The 17,700-nt window shown below is 27.2% G+C and overlaps 1 protein-coding gene across 1 annotated transcript; it reads left to right on the forward strand.

Annotated features, from left to right (window-relative positions):
• Positions 1-6,633: 6,633 nt before the first annotated feature.
• Positions 6,634-8,052, forward strand: OCT59_002351 (uncharacterized protein; the record flags this gene model as incomplete). Its single annotated transcript, XM_066144440.1, has 5 exons — positions 6,634-6,751; positions 6,833-7,005; positions 7,063-7,234; positions 7,297-7,664; positions 7,741-8,052. The coding sequence occupies 5 exons, from the start codon at positions 6,634-6,636 to the stop codon at positions 8,050-8,052; spliced, it is 1,143 nt and encodes a 380-aa protein (XP_065995603.1).
• Between the last annotated feature and the right edge of the window lie 9,648 nt (positions 8,053-17,700).

Below are 17,700 nucleotides of genomic sequence, written 5' to 3' on the forward strand. Positions count from 1 at the left end.
ACTGAGTAATTATTTTTTCCAACGCTTGTTGAATAGCATCTCCGGTATGTGGATATTCCAAATATTGAATAGCTAAAGTGATTTCTCTTATTTCAAAATCAGGTGTAATAAAATGACAGGTAACACCAAGAAAACCTTGCTTACTACGAGAAGTCCAGAGATCACAACATCAGGAAATTTTATAGCGCAAAAAATTGCGTAAGTTTACGATTTTGTAAGTTTATGAAAGTTTATGGCATAATATTTCGAAAAATTTCAAAATATTACGTAAGTTTACAATTTCGTAAGATTTATGTGATATTACGGTTAAAATATTACGTAAGTTTACAATATCGTAAGATTTACGCAATATTACGGTCAAAATATTCTGCAAATTTACGAAACTGTAAACCTGCGTAATATTACGGTTGAAATATTTCGAAAATTTACGAAACTGTAAACCTGCGTAATATTACGGTTGAAATATTTCGAAAATTTACGAAACTGTAAACCTGCGTAATATTACGGTTGAAATATTTCGAAAATTTACGAAACTGTAAACCTGCGTAATATTACGGTTGAAATATTTCGAAAATTTACGAGACTGTAAACCTGCGTAATATTACGGTTAAAATATTTCGAAAATTTACGAAACTGTAAACCTGCGTAATATTACAGTTGAAATATTTCGAAAATTTACGAGACTGTAAACCTGCGTAATATTCCGTTTCGAAAATTTACGAGATTGTAAACTGCGTATGCAGTAGAACGTATACAAGGGGCATGTGATACTATTGAATAATCAAAAATAATATAAACACCTTTTCTTTTATATAAACACCTTTTTTTTTAAGTTTGGGAAAGCAAATTTATTTTTATTTACGAATTTTTTATTATTTACAATTTTTATGTTAAAAATTAAAGTAAATTCTAATTTTTATTATAACTTAATAAAAAAATATACATTTGATACTTGTTCGCTACTATTTTATAAAATAGTACCCAGGCTGTACGGCGTGGACGTCAGTATCAGTCACAGCCCAAAAAAAATGTGAGTCTCCAGCCAATATTTGGTACGGACTGGGCCTAGCTACTCACTTAATAAATAAAAAAATAAAAATAATTATCTTCTACGATACGTAGGTAAGTTTCTCCTTCTCTTACGATCGTCACGCGTATCTAAAATTGATCAAATTTATCAAATTTAAAATGTGAACGTAAAATAGAATGTAATATTAATTATAAAATTTTATTATAGTATAATTACCCGGCCTCTCCCAAAATCTTGTTCTAAATTCACGATAATATCTTTGGCCGGTACGCGTCCACAGCCGCTGCCCAGGCCGATCAGGGGTACCATTACGATAAAGGACATAGTTCTAAATATCAAAATCAGTTTGAATATTCGGTAAATACATTTAATTTAAATGAATGTAATTTTATTTATTTACTTACATGGTAATCCCTGACGAGGTTCCTCCACTTTTGGCTGCACTGTTGCCCGGAAACCCTCGTTCGAAATATTCTATTTATTCTGATTCAATTAAATGGATTGGTTAATTTGAATTTAAATTCTTTCTTAAAGAAAATTATAGATATTAGTCATATGAACCTATTGGCAACAGAGTCCCAAAAATCATGGCGGCTTCTACCATTAATATTATGGTAGGCGCGGTTTCTGTCGCGGCGTATGTCGACAAGTTCGTCCATCATAGCCCAGTTCCAATGGACGTTATAGGAACGACGACGTGTTTGGCGAGGCATTATTAGATTTGATTTTATTTTTATAATTTGATTTTGGGATGAGTAAAAATTTGAAAGAAAGTCGTAAAATGTCACTTTAAATAAAATTTGAACAATACCTCTTTGGTTTGATTTTATTTCTCGTTTCAATTAAAATTTAATTTATTAGACTTTTCATCATTAAACATATTAATTAAATCTCATGCGGATATGGATTATCTAAATATAAATATCATGATTCTAAATATAGATATAAATCACTTAATTTATTTTAATTTTTTTTAAAAAAAAATCTTAGTTTGATTTCAATTAAAAATAATTAAAAATCATGTACATGTTTTGGTTATTTAAATATAAATATCAATATATTATATTTAAAAATAAAACAATTTATTATTAGCACATTCTATTGAATTTTAAAAAAAAAATCATCAATATATCATATTTAAAAATAAAACAATTATATTCTGATTAAATATTTTGCGTACATTTCTTCAAAAAATCATAAAAAAAATCTTGTACGTCGTACATGCAATTACTAAATATCATCCCCTTGTGATAAATAAAAAATTACGCAACACAAATTCAACACAAACTCAACACAAATTTAACAAATTTAACGAAATTTGGCCAAAATTAACAAATTTTTTACCAGAATTATCAACACAAATTGAACACAAATTTCAGTCACGATTTATTTATGTCACGCCCGTGTTGTTAATAATTAAATAAATAAATCTGCATTTTATTTATGATATGGAAAACGTGACCATAAATTCTTTTAAGGATATAATTTTATTAAAATAAATCAAAACTCCTATATCAAGTGACTAAAAAATATATTTATTTACGAAATATTCATTTTGTTTATCAAATCGGGGTACTATGTGAACGACACCATGTATAGACTCTATAGCTACAAAGTTATATAATTCTATCAATTTTAAGTGAGGACATCCATATAAATATGGGTTCCTTTTAGATTTAAAATCGTACCATTGAATTAATGCGAGATTTAGCGGTGGGTCTGTTAATACTTCTGCTAACAATAAGGCCTATAAATAATAAATATTTATTAATACTTTTATAATAAATTATTACATAAATTGGAAAAATACCTGTCCATAACAAAGTCCTTTGTCTGATATATAATCATTTGATTCTTCAGAATCCATTGAAATAGCTATGTCGCTAAACCATACTTTATTATGATACCTGTTTGTGGCACGCATTATGGCACCATTTTCCAGTGTTACCGATCCGTATATGTTTATTCGGGTTTCACCAATAATTGTGAAACCATCAAGTAAATCTAGATATGAATCCAGACAACTTATAAATCTAGCAAAACCAGTCTGCATTTTATTGTCTACGGAATCTTTTTTTTCATTAAAAAATGTATTTGCATCTTGTAAAGAGAATTCAAAGAGTCTTGCAGAAAATTTACAAGTGCAAGGTGTTTTTGCCGGATTCACTGAATGTTGAGACATTCTAATAGATATTGCTTGACGTTTTATCTATTAATTTAATTTCCATCTTAAGTTATATAATAAATATATACAATAAATAAAATTTTCAAATACTTACAGTTCGTAAAATCTGAGGTTCGACATCTTTTTTATTGCTAATTTGGTAGGGTATTTTAACGAAATATTTGTGAAGACTTTCATAAGTTTCTGTAGTATAGCCATTTATTGCGCCATAAGATCGTATTGAGTCAATAATATGATAAACCCATGAATGCAATTTAGGTAACTTCAAATTGGAAGGAGAAACAAATTTAAAAGCCTTGACAAACATCCGGGCCCATCTATGTATTGCATTCTAAAACTTAAATGTTAATTTAATTTATTTAATTTAAATTTTCAATTTTACTAAAATTTTAATACATACATTAAATTTCTCCAAGTCACTTTCACTAAATTCTTCATATCTACTTAAAATATACATTTCATTCCAATATTCGTACAATTTCGTAAGATCATCATTATTTACAAAATTATCTACTTCATTGTTATTTTCATCATATAAATTATCAATAACAAATATCATGACTTTCATCAAACTTCGATATTCATTAGCAGTTAATCTTGCAATTGACTGCAGTCCATTGGAAAAAATTTTAATGGCAGGAAAACGTGGGATTGCTGCTAGACGGCGATCTACTTCTTCAACTAATTTATTACCATTAACATGTTGCAATTTTAAGATATCGCACGTGAAGATAATTTGATAACGAAATAAACCTAAATCTAAATGATGCATTCTGTCAGGAACAGTAGCCAAGTAGATATTTATATTCCTTGATAATATAAATATTTATAATTAATTATATATGTTATTATAATTATTTCTACTTTTGCATACTTACGGTAAATCCCAAAAAAAATTATGTACAGATTCTATGCAAACAGATCTTTGTGTATCATTTTCAAAATGTTTACGCATTTCATCATGAGTTCTTAGTATTACATCGTTAACCGATAAGTCTATATTTGCAAGATTTTCCCTTTTAACTAAACAGGAGTGACATGGAAGGTTTGAATTGGAGGATTTATAAACTAAACAAAAACTTGCGGCCTCCGGCCAATCTGCAATAATAGTTGAAACTCTAGGATAAAACCAGGTATTTTCATTATTTATAAAAAGGTCTATACCATCTTTTAATAAAATAATAGGTTCTAGTAAATGACGTAAAGATTTATGAAAGGTATCACGAACCAGATCTTTATTTGCAGCTTCTAAAATTGGTAAATATCCCAAAAGTTGCTTTGCATCCTGTTTATTACGACACCATATTGGGATATTACCTAATGTAATATATATTGGATGCAATTGACTTTTTCCTAATGTATCTGTAGTTGTTGCATCTGAATATAAAATAATTGATAATAATTTGGAACCAGTAGGTAAGGATTCTTGCGTAGTTTTCCACCATTTTCCAGTGTTTTGTTCACTGTAAATACTTTCTCTATTATACTATAAAATAATATAAATAAATTAAAATAAATATTATTTAAATTATTGAATTAACTAATATTTACTATTTACCTCATAGTTTTCGTAAGATAGCGCAAAATTTTGTGTTATGTCAGGAACAGTTAAGATATTTTTGATGCACTGTATTAAGTTTTGATAATAAAGAAAATAATCTTTATCTTTATGTTTTGTTATAAGAACTTTACTAAATTCTAAATTAGAAAACTTCATATTATTCATAAATGCTCGTCCCTGTTCGATATTTTTTGGTAATGGTGATTCTGTAAGATTTGAATGTTTATTAAAAAAACGTATTATTTCATTACCACCTTTATTGTTTATTTTATATTTCGTTACTAATAACATTAGATCTTTATAAGCATCATTAGGAAATTCTGTGCAAGTTTTGGTATTGAGATTTTTGGGTTCTTCAAAAATTTCAGGCTCTTCAGATGAATCTAATATATTTTTAAAGTTACTATCTTCAAGGCTCATCTCTGATATTGCACTTCCAATACTGTCAAATGACATATTTTGTACATTATTATCATCATTCACCTAAAATTATAAACCAAAATGAGTTAGTATAATTTGAGCTTTTTCTTTAAAAAGAATAATCTGGAATAACATAATTACCTCAACTTTATCATTTTCATATTCACTACTTAGATTACTTCTTGTATCCATTTCACTGCTATATTTTTCACTATCATTATTATCATCATCATCTTCTACTTCTACTTCTACATTTTTTAAGCATTTTTGGGCGTGTTGAGTATATGCAAAGCGTTGACTGAATATTCGCATACAAAGGGGGCATTTGAAACTCATGTTACTAAATTAACGCGTCAAATTTGATGAAAAGTATCAATTCACTATTTAATTTATATGAGATTATGTGTGCTAATAAAATTATATTGCAAATTCATTGTAAAAATTTAATGAATTAATTGAATGGATTACAATTGATTGAGTTATTTGAATAGACACGACTACGCAAATTTACGCATTAATGAATGGAACTGGCTGTAAGAATCTGGTGGCTAATATCGCGGAATCATTCGCAATTTTACGCATTATAGCAAAATTTAAAATATGCGAAACACTCAGCAATTTTGCTGTCGGGAACTTGCCAAGTTCGTGGGTTGGCAAATCTAAAAATAAATGTAACAAGTCTATGATGTACCATATAAATATTGTTTATTATTTTATTTACTATTTCAATTTGCCGGCAACCTGCCAAGTGAATCTGACAGCAAAAGTGCTGAGTGTTTCGCATATTTTGAATTTGCTGTAACGGGCTGTAAAAATTCGGATGGCTTATTCAATCGGCTAATCATCTGATAATCAGCCGCAAATTTATTGGCTTAACACGGCAAATCACTTTTACAATAATGGACGGATGATCAGCCACAAATTTATGCGATAATCAGGTTATAAGCGCTCAAGATCACTATCAATCTGATCAGCCAAATGAGTTCACTGGCTGCAACTTTTTTTTTCCATGCATAAAAGCCCCAACATGTGTAACATGTTATTTTTTTATAAATTGGATTTGATTAATATTTCGATTGTACTATGTGCTTTTACGAGAGTTTTTTTTTAAAGTTCTCTTATGAAAGTGTTACAATATTTTTTCGTAATATCACGATGCAAAATTTTTGCATTAGTACATTCATTTTTTGTAATATTTCGCATTAGTTCATCCATTTTTCGCAATATTTCGCAAGTTTTTTTTCTTTTTTAGTATAGAATGGCGGAAATTACCTTATGACAGCTTGCCTCCTTTTTCTGAATTTCTGATTCATGTATTTCCCCCTTTTTCCTCATCCTTTTCGAATTTTCTAGTTCACCTTTTTCTCATATATTTCCTCTTTTTTCTCATATATTTCCTCCTTTTTCTCATATTTTCGTTTCAAATTTATTATCATAATGGCTACAAAGCGTGGCGAGAAACGAAGAATTGACGATAATGAAAGATTTTCAAAACGTAGTACTGAGGGTAGCGAAGCTGAGAAGCGAGTGAGAATATCCGATGATAGTGTTGATGGTATATATGACATAATATGTATCATATTCTTTATAAAAGAAATTATATAATATATAGTTAAATTATATTTTATTGTTAAAGTTAATAAAAAAACAATAGAAAAACTATTAAGAACCAATTCGCAGATAATTTCTAAGCTTGAAGTTCTTATCACCGGACAAAAAAATCTCGAAACCCGTCTCTCGAGCATAGAAAAAAAGCTCAATGATAATAACAAAAATAATAATAATACAATAGATCCGGAGTATGTAAAGGTAATAAAGATGAATATTATTTAATGTAAACCTGAAATGCTAACCTCGTTTGATTAGGAGCTCGTTAAGAAGGTGTCGAAAATTTTATTTGAAAATTTTGTTTATCCTTCGCAAGACGAGTACAAACTCGCTACCGAAAAATATTTAAAAGACGAAAATCCGGAATTTATGCGCCAGTTCAAAAAAAATCAATGGATTATTTTTTTCGAAAAAAAAAATTGCCCCGACTGTAAGTTAAAGCAATTATGAATTTTATTAAATTTCATACTAACATTTTTTTTTAATAGTTAGTACAACAACATAGAAGCATACGAGGGACGTTCACGTCTAGAGTTAAAGACGTTATGTATTCTGTTTTCGAAGCGACTGGGCATAAATTACCGTCTATTAACACTCAGGCTAGTCCGTCAAAGATTCAGGAATGGAAGAGTAAAGCAAAGGTGAAAAGATGTTACAACAACCTATTTAAAAAGGTTAAAGATGGGCAACCTACGACATATATGTCGCTGATAATTGATAAGTTGCGAAAAGAAAATAAAAATCCCTCAAAAACACAAATAGCGTATGCGATTAGCATATGTGAAACGTACTTAAATCCTAATAATCAAAACATTCAAATGAGCGAAAGTATAATGAAGTCGAAGATAATCAACAACTTAGTAAGTTTTTAATTTACAATTTGCAAAATGTGAATTATTTGAATTACAGTTTATTTATTTATTTATTGATTTTTAGCAAAAGTTGGAAAATAGGGATAAATTTACACATTCGGATGATGATTCTCATGATGGTAATGATGTAGACGATGGTGGTGATAGAGCAGCTGACGATAGAGCAGGTGCGGCTGATGATGATGTGACTAACGATGGTAGGCCTAACGATGGTGCGGCTAACGATGATGCGGCCAACGATGGTACGGCCAACGATGGTGCGGCCAATGATGGCATAGCTGACGATGATATACTTTCTATTGACTCTTATAACACGGAGGAGGAAGGTCGGTATGTAAATAGTTTATTAGAGAATTATGGGTTGCATAAAAAATAAATATTATTTTTTATATATATCACACGTAATAGCATTTTTTTTACCATAATTAATATAGTTTTAATAAATAAAATGGTTATTAATTCTTAACAACACGGGTGTGACATAAATAAATCGTGGCTGAAATTTGTGTTCAATTTGTGTTCAATTTGTGTTGATAATTCTGGTAAAAATTTGTTAATTTTGGCCAAATTTCGTTAAATTTGTTAAATTTGTGTTGAATTTGTGTTGATAATTTTTAATTTATCACGAGGGGATAATATTTAGTAATTGTGCATATACAATTTCTGTGATTTTTTAAAATGCGGATTTCCGTAATTTTACGATATCGTATTTTCTGGCCAATCAAATTAGGCTGATCCTTGCATGTGATTTAATCATTTAATCATTTAATCATGCACGCGTTTTTGTCTTATTTATTTTTGTTTCTTATTTCTTTATTCTTTTGTTCAATATTTTTAATTTTTTTGTCTCTTCTTTCTATTATTTCTTTAATTATATACAATATATTTACATATATTTCATAATTTATTGCTTTGCAGGTATAGAAATATTTGTTTATTAATACTAATTATTTTCATTTTTTTTTACCTCTTTGTTATTTTGTATCGTAATACTAACAATAATATCCATGTTTCCTTTATTCCTTTTTACTTGTACTTTAATACTAACGATACTAACAATACTAACAACATGTTTATTTTTTCCTTTCTCTTTATTTCTTTATTCTTTTGTTCAATTACTTTGCAGGTATAGAAATATTTATTTATTAATACTAATTATTTTAATATTAACGCGTTTTTTTTTTACCTCTTTGTTACTTTATGTCGTAATACTAACAATACTATCTACGTTTCCTTTATTTCTTTTTACTTGTACTTTAATACTAACGATAATATCCATGTTTCTTTTACTCCTTTTACTGTTTCTTTAACTCTTTTTACCTTAATACTAACAATAATAACAATATTTCTTTTATCTTTATATCTAATACTAACGTTACTATAGCTGTTTCTCTTCTTTTTACGTCTAATAATATTGTTACTCTACTCTTTCTCTTTTTTACTTTTATGTATTCTGTATATATTAATAAATACTTGTAATTTTTTATGATTATATCTAATAAAACATACATTATATAAACTTATAGTACAGAAAATGAAGTATTATTTATCGAAATATTTTGAAATATTACGAAATATTAAGTTGTGTAAAATCACAGAATATTACGAATCGTCAAATTATGGAACATTACGCATCATAGAATTTCGAAATATTTTAAAAAGTTGCGAAGTATTACGCAGTAAAATTACGGAATATTACGAATCGTAAAATTACGAAGCCTTGCATACAGTAATATTTCGAAATATTTTAAAAAGTTACAAAATATTACGCTTACGCAAACTTGCGGCGGGTCTGAAAACTTACGAAATATTATGTAAAATTACGAAATATTGCGAACCGCAAAATTACGGAATATTACAAATCGTAAAATTACGAAGCTTTGCATATCGTAATATTTTGAAATATTTTAAAAAGTTACGAAATATTACGCTTACGCAAACTTGCGGCGGGTCTGGAAGCTTACGAAATATTATGATGTGTAAACTTGCGCAACTTTTCGCACTATATAATTTCCTGATGAAGTAAGTGAAACTGAAACTGCATTTTCATGAATATACTGCTTAAGTTTATTTTTTGAAAATCCATATGCTTCAAATATTCTTTTTCGAAATTCTCTATCAGTTGGAAGTTCAAAATTTTCATTTAATGCATTAATAAATCAACGAAAAGAAGGAGATTTTAAAAGATAAAGAGGTTGAAAATCTAGAATAAGCCATTCAAAAAGAAGAGTTTTCAAATATTTTTGTTGATCTTCTGTCATTTGTGAATGTGAATCTGACGAAATAGCATAACGATCAATTTTTACCTGTTTTAAGGATGGCGTAATAGTTGATAAAGGTTTAGAATGTTCATATATTTTGTGTTTTCGATTAAGATGACTAATAATATTACCAGTTGGACCTGAAGTTTCGATCTGTGCAGCACAATTTTCGCCATTATCTAATTTTTGATTACACTCAAAAATATACTTATTTGAATTGGTTGGATGATTTTTTCGTTCTCCCCAATTATATATCCAACTTCGAAGTTTTGATCCTCCTTTACTTTTAGTTTGAAAATTTAAATTATATTCTTCTTTATCAAGAAGTTTATCAAACGCATTTTTTGTATACTCTTCTATACTATTAGTATCTTCTAAAGGTGGTAAAAGATTTTCTGGTGGTGTAAGATTTTCTATATCAATTATATCAATATAGTTATCTTCAGATTGTAAACGTATTTCTATAGTTCTTTCGGTTGACATATTTAGAAATAATGCTAAACTTCGAAGTGTTTCTTTGTTAATTTTTTTTTTCTTTGTCTTGAAATAAAACCACGTTTTTTAAAGTAGTACACTAATACTAAATAGTTATATGTGCGACATAAATGTTAATCATTATAGGATAATCCGGATAATCTGGATAATCTAAAATTTTATTCATTTGTAAATTCTTAAATCCGGATATCCGGTTAAAATTAACCGGATACAAATTTGGATAATAGGATAATCCGGATAAATCCTAGGATTTTATCCGTTCAAGGAAAGCTCTAGTATTCAGGAGACATGATAACTTTAATTAAAAATAGGTATATACCGATAACCGGGCGTGCGTGTAATGCAGCTATAAATAGAATGTTATATATATTTTTTGCCCGTTCCTTATTTCTATCCTATTGGAAATAAAAAATTAAAATACCGTATTAGTGTAATTATTTTATTATTCATTATTTATTGTCCGAATGTCCGAAACGATACTAAAATTTCAGTCACGTGAGTAGTAAATAAGTCTGCCTAAGCCAATCACGTCGTACTATTATAAGCTCAGTGGTTTGATTAACATTTTTTAAATTTACTTACATAGACAATTTTTTTTTCTTATATTATAATGAGTCTTATCCCTCTTTTACTTGTAGTACTTTTTTAGCCTACGTCAAAATTTATTGTTATTTTATAACACATTTTACATCAAAAAAAAATTTGTATAGTGTTGAACCACTTCACTCCCGACAGTATTTACGGGTGACAGCCTTTTGGTTGAAAGAAAATACGGATCATTTTTATTTGATTGATTTTTTGGTTCTGGATAATCTGGTTTTGCCTAGGATTCGAATGAATAATAGGCTGGACGATTCCTCTCAAGATACTGGGGGATTGGACGAACTCGCACTAGTTTAGTTTTGTATCGTTATCTTTGTATTTCGTTCTACTAGCAGTTGCTTGTAGTTCCGGATCATGTCTTCATAATAAAAATAAAAATAAAATAAAATTATAAGCTCTGGAATACTTTCCATTCTAGTTAATATCTATTTAATTAAAAAAAATTTGGTCATATTTAGATTAACCTGTTTAAATTAACTTGAATTGTGTAACGTGTAGTATACGGATTGAGAATTTTTTGATCGTAGATTGTGAAATAACTTCATATCACTTACAAACAAGAAGAAATATAATAAATTTTTTTATTGACACAAAAAGACGTTTTTAATTATATAATTTAATATTTTTTTTCGTCCAAAATATTGATTTTAAATCACTAAATTTAATTTTTTTTCGTTTTCTTTATAACCTGAAAAACTTCGAAATCATCCATATCAAAGGTTCCTTTTGGGATACCATCAAGTTTGGGATAAGAACATGGATTATCATAACTTGTCTAAGTACCATCATTATGTAAATATAAGTAATTATAACCAATTATTGGACCGAAATATGGATAACAAACTATAGAATATTTATTACCATTACTATAACCTACTTTTGCCATTTGGCCGTTCTTTTTATTTATAAATGAGAATAAAAAACTATCTTTCGTGTGTTTAAAAGAACCATTTGTTGAATCCCATTCAAGTGGATTATATCCTCCAATTATTCCTTCAGAATTTTTAATTTTTAATACAATTATAGTAGCCCCCTATTATCACATTTTTTATGAAATTCTGTGGCCGTATTACCATCTCTACTAGCTCTATATAAAAGATTAAATTTATAGAGACTAAATTTTCTTTCCTCATTTCTATCAATCCAATTTGTAACATGTCTTTGATCAATTATCACGGAATTAATATCTTTTAAATATCTTGATGCTAAAATTATTAAGGTTTGGTTGTATTCAGGGATCATGCAATAATTCAAAAGATCATTTCTACATTCCTTTGATAAAATTTCTTCATAAGGTTTAATTTTGATCATATAAACCTTAGGAGATATATCATAAAATCTAATTAAAGGAATAAACCTGCAAATAATCCTTTTAAAGGTCATAATATCATTTTAATTCCATTTAGATACATCTCTACTAAAATTATATTCTTGTGCCAATCCCATTTAACTATATTTCCCAAATTTCAATTTCTTCTATATCTATATTCAAATCTTCACGTTTTAAAATGATTTCCAATAATTGACCGGATAGTTGAGTGAATTTATTTGAATTAAAAAAATTTTCTGGTTCAATACAAATTGTTTCCAACAAAGATCTCGTAAATTAATGAGAGATTCATAATAAAAAAACAGTTTGAAGAGCTCCAACCGGATCATTTTGTAATAATTGGCGATGTTCAACGATATAATCTTTAGTAAACCTAGTTAAATTTTCTAAATATAATTTATCTGAAGCGATTATAATATTTAAAAGTTCAGTTCCAATTTTGTCTGTGATATCAACATAACCAGCATAAAGATATCTAAAAAATGAAATATATTTGTAAAAATTGTATTTTATTTAAAATAACTTACTTAAGAATAACGTCAAAAACTTGAGGAGAAATGTTTAGTTTATAAATTACATATTTTTCATCTTTTTTCTCAACATTTTTATCAGAAATTATATTATCAAAATATTTGGATCTACATCATAAGATATTAGAATGACCTTAGAATCATGTTTTTTTCCAGCGTAAATGATAACATTATAATCAGTTTCAGTTTTAAGTAACTGTTCGAGCGCTTTGGTTACTTCAGTTTCGAAATGATATGTCATTTTATCAGTATTTATACGTATATAATTCATAAATTTTTTGATATTTTATTAATGTTAAAGGAGAAAGATTTAACGCAAGGATATTATTTTAAGTCTTTTATATTTCATTTTTCTTTTCATAAAAGCTCAATTAACTCCCATATAAGAATATATTGGGGATTTTTTTATAGAACAGAAAATCATCTCTGATTTTCAATTTCTTCTTTCATAACTTTGCATATAATTGCATGAAATTTCATTATAATGTAAATTTTAGCTATTTACGATAATCTATGTGATAAATTTCTTTGGAATTTCTTTTTTGGTGAAAAAAAAATTCCATTTTTTTCTTTATGCATATTCATTAAGCACAAATACAGACTTTTTGGAAACTTTTTGCAAACATTCTCCTGCGCCTCAGAAAAATAATATTTTTTATCGATCCAAATACTCAGCTTGCTTTATTTTCCTTGTAAATAATAAATCCCGTATTTTTTTAAAAATTATCTATTACTACATATGTTAATAAATATTCTCAAATAATAAAGGCAAAATAGAGTTTTACAAATAATTTTAAGCGATTTGCATGATTGCGTCATATGTGCATCAAATGACGCAAAAATAATATGATATTATGATTTTATTACGCTATATTATATTTTTTTGAAACTTATTAGTTACAAATACATTTGCATTATATGGAAAATTATATATATATTTTAAATAAAAAATTTGTCACAAAAAAAAAAAATTAATCTTTATAATGCAGAAAAAGTCTAGGAAAAATTGAATCCAAACTATCCTAAAATTGAATTTATAAAATAAATGTATTTAATCAATAAAAAATCATATTTAAATATTATTAATATTTTAGACAGTTATACTAAAAAAATACAGCTATGAACTTTGAAAAAGATTTTAAATGTAATATTTCTTTTTATTGCCTTATTCCTTACCAAACTTATGTTCATCTTCTTCTAACAAATGTATATTTGGGTAGTGTACCTTGGCAATCATAAGAAGGAACAAATACAATCCAATAATAAGAAGTCAGATAACAAATATAAAGTATATATCAAAAAAAAAATTTTTACATTTTTAAGATTTAATACACACTCTTTTTCAAAAACTCCTTTAAGAAATTTCTTCATTCTACCAGTGATTGTAAATCTCTGCATTTACCTATTATGAGAAGAAAAAATTATTAATAGTGTGCTAAATTTTTATTTAATGGTAAAGAAGACATAGCCAATTCCTCCTTTAGAATTAGCAGACTTTATCAATAACAAAGTAGGATGTTATTTGCTTGAGTTGGTTATCAAGTGAACAAGAGAAATAAAAAAAAAGAAAAAAAAAGAAAAAAAAAGGGAATAAAAAAAATAAAAATAAAAATAAAAATAATAATAAAATAAAAATAAAAAATAAAAGCAGGTAATTTCATAGGAATTACCTACTTTGCTCACCCTTACCCAACCAAACAAATAAATCCCGTACCCTCCTAAGTAAAATTTGCGAACTCCCCGACTCAAATGAGTTATCCGTTCTAATTTTAGCTTAGGAAGTTACCCACTTTGCAAATAAAAAAATACACACCTTTTTTAAAGTCTTTTGATCAGTAATGCTTGAGATTCAAAGAACTTTCATCTGTTGTCCAGTATTTCAATACAAAATAGTGCTGTAACTAATAAATAAAAAAAGGAATAAATACAATCCAATAATAAGAAATCAGATAACAAATATAAAGTATAAACATTAAAAAAAAAATTTCACATTTTTAATATTTAATATGCACTCTTTTTCAAGAATTTTTCTAGGAAATTTCTTCATTTCACCAGTGATTGTAAATCTCTGCATTTACCTATTATAAGAAAGAAAAAATTATTAATAGTGTGCTAAATTTTTATTTAATGGTAAAGAAGACATAGCCAATTCCTCCTTTAGAATTAGCAGACTTTATCAATAACAAAGTAGGATGTTATTTGCTTGAGTTGGTTATCAAGTGAACAAGAGAAATAAAAAAAATTGAAAGAAAAAAGAAAAAAAGGGAATAAAAAATAAAAATAAAAATAAAATAAAATAAAAAAGAAAAGCAGGTAATTTCATAGGAATTACCCACTTTGCTCACCCTTACCCAACCAAACAAATAAATCCAGTACCCTCCTAAGTAAAATTTGTGAACTCCCCGACTCAAATGAGTTATCCATTCTAATTTTAGCTTAGAAAGTTACCCACTTTGCAAATAAAAAAATACACACCTCTTTTAACTCATCTAGAAAATCAGTGATGCTTGAAATTCAGAAAACTTTCATCTGTTGTCCAGTATTTCAATACAAAATAATGCTGTAATTGATAAATAATTGAATACAATTCAATAATAATAAGAAATCAGATAACAAATATAAAGTATAAACATTAAAAAAAAAATTTCACATTTTTAATATTTAATACGCACTCTTTTTCAAGAATTTTTCTAGGAAATTTCTTCATTTTACCAGTGATTGTAAATCTCTGCATTTACCTATTATAAGAAAGAAAAAATTATTAATAGTGTGCTAAATTTTTATTTAATGGTAAAGAAGACAGCCAATTCCTCCTTTAGAATTAGCAGACTTTATCAATAACAAAGTAGGATGTTATTTGCTTGAGTTGGTTATCAAGTGAACAAGAGAAATAAAAAAAAGAAAAAAAAAGAAAAAAAAGGGAATAAAAAAAATAATAATAAAAATAAAATAAAATAAAATAGCAGGTAATTTCATAGGAATTACCTACTTTGCTCACCCTTACCCAACCAAACAAATAAATCCAGTACCCTCCTAAGTAAAATTTGTGAACTCCCCGACTCAAATGAGTTATCCGTTCTAATTTTAGCTTAGGAAGTTACCCACTTTGCAAATAAAAAAAATACACACCTTTTTTAAAGTCTTTTGATCAGTAATGCTTGAGATTCAAAGAACTTTCATCTGTTGTCCAGTATTTCAATACAAAATAGTGCTGTAACTAATAAATAAAAAAAGGAATAAATACAATCCAATAATAAGAAATCAGATAACAAATATAAAGTATAAAAATTAAAAAAAAAAATTTCACATTTTTAATATTTAATACACACTCTTTTTCAAGAATTTCTCTAGGAAATTTCTTCATTTCACCAGTGATTGTAAATCTCTGCATTTACCTATTATAAGAAAGAAAAAATTATTAATAATGTGCTAAATTTTTATTTAATGGTAAAGAAGACATAGCCAATTCCTCCTTTAGAATTAGCAGACTTTATCAATAACAAAGTAGGATGTTATTTGCTTGAGTTGGTTATTAAGTGAACAAGAGAAATAAAAAAAAATAAAAAGAAAAAAGAAAAAAGAAAATAAAAAAATAAAAATAAAAATAAAATAAAATAAAAAAGAAAAAGCAGGTAATTTCATAGGAATTACCCACTTTGCTCACCCTTACCCAACCCAAACAAATAAATCCAGTATTCTCCTAAGTAAAATTTGTGAACTCCCCGACTCAAATGAGTTATCCGTTCTAATTTTAGCTTAGGAAGTTACCCACTTTGCAAATAAAAAAATACACACCTCTTTTCACTCATCTAGAAAATTAGTAATGCTTGAGATTCAGAAAACTTTCATCTGTTGTTCAGTATTTCAATACAAAATAGTGATGTAACTAATAAATAAAAAAAGAAATAAATACAATCCAATAATAAGAAATCAGATAATAAATATAAAGTATAAACATCAAAAAAAAAAAAATTTCACATTTTTAAAATTTAATACGCACTCTTTTTCAAGAATTCCTCTAGGAAATTTCTTCATTTTACCAGTGATTGTAAATCTCTGCATTTACCTATTATAAGAAAGAAAAAATTATTAATAGTGTGCTAAATTTTTATTTAATGGTAAAGAAGACATAGCCAATTCCTCCTTTAGAATTAGCAGACTTTATCAATAACAAAGTAGGATGTTATTTGCTTGAGTTGGTTATCAAGTGAACAAGAGAAATAAAAAAAATTGAAAGAAAAAAGAAAAAAAGGGAATAAAAAATAAAAATAAAAATAAAATAAAATAAAAAAGAAAAGCAGGTAATTTCATAGGAATTACCCACTTTGCTCACCCTTACCCAACCAAACAAATAAATCCAGTACCCTCCTAAGTAAAATTTGTGAACTCCCAGTAGTATGAAAACCCCAATTCTGGCTCACCTACTTATCTCATAATCTAAACCGTTTATTAATATTTTCACCTACTTATATCTACATATTTTATAACCTAAATCACCTTTTTTATATTTTTACCTACTTATATCCTACTTATCTCATAATCTAAACCGTTTATTAATATTTTCACCTACTTATATCCTACTTATTTCATAATCTAAATCATTTATTAATATTTTCACCTACTTACCCCCAACTGAACAAGAAATAGGATTTCAAAGCCAACGGAGCCAAAAAAGGTAAGGAATATTAACCCATCCAGGAAACCAGCCATGGAGTCAATAGAGCGGAATAGCAAGGCAAGCAATTACCCTTATACCGAGAAAAAATGTAATTGAATAAAAGATTCACATATAAAAGACTTACAAG

The sequence above is a fragment of the Rhizophagus irregularis genome, chromosome 10 (genome assembly GCF_026210795.1).
Source record: "Rhizophagus irregularis chromosome 10, complete sequence".
Classification (NCBI taxonomy): domain Eukaryota; kingdom Fungi; phylum Glomeromycota; class Glomeromycetes; order Glomerales; family Glomeraceae; genus Rhizophagus; species Rhizophagus irregularis.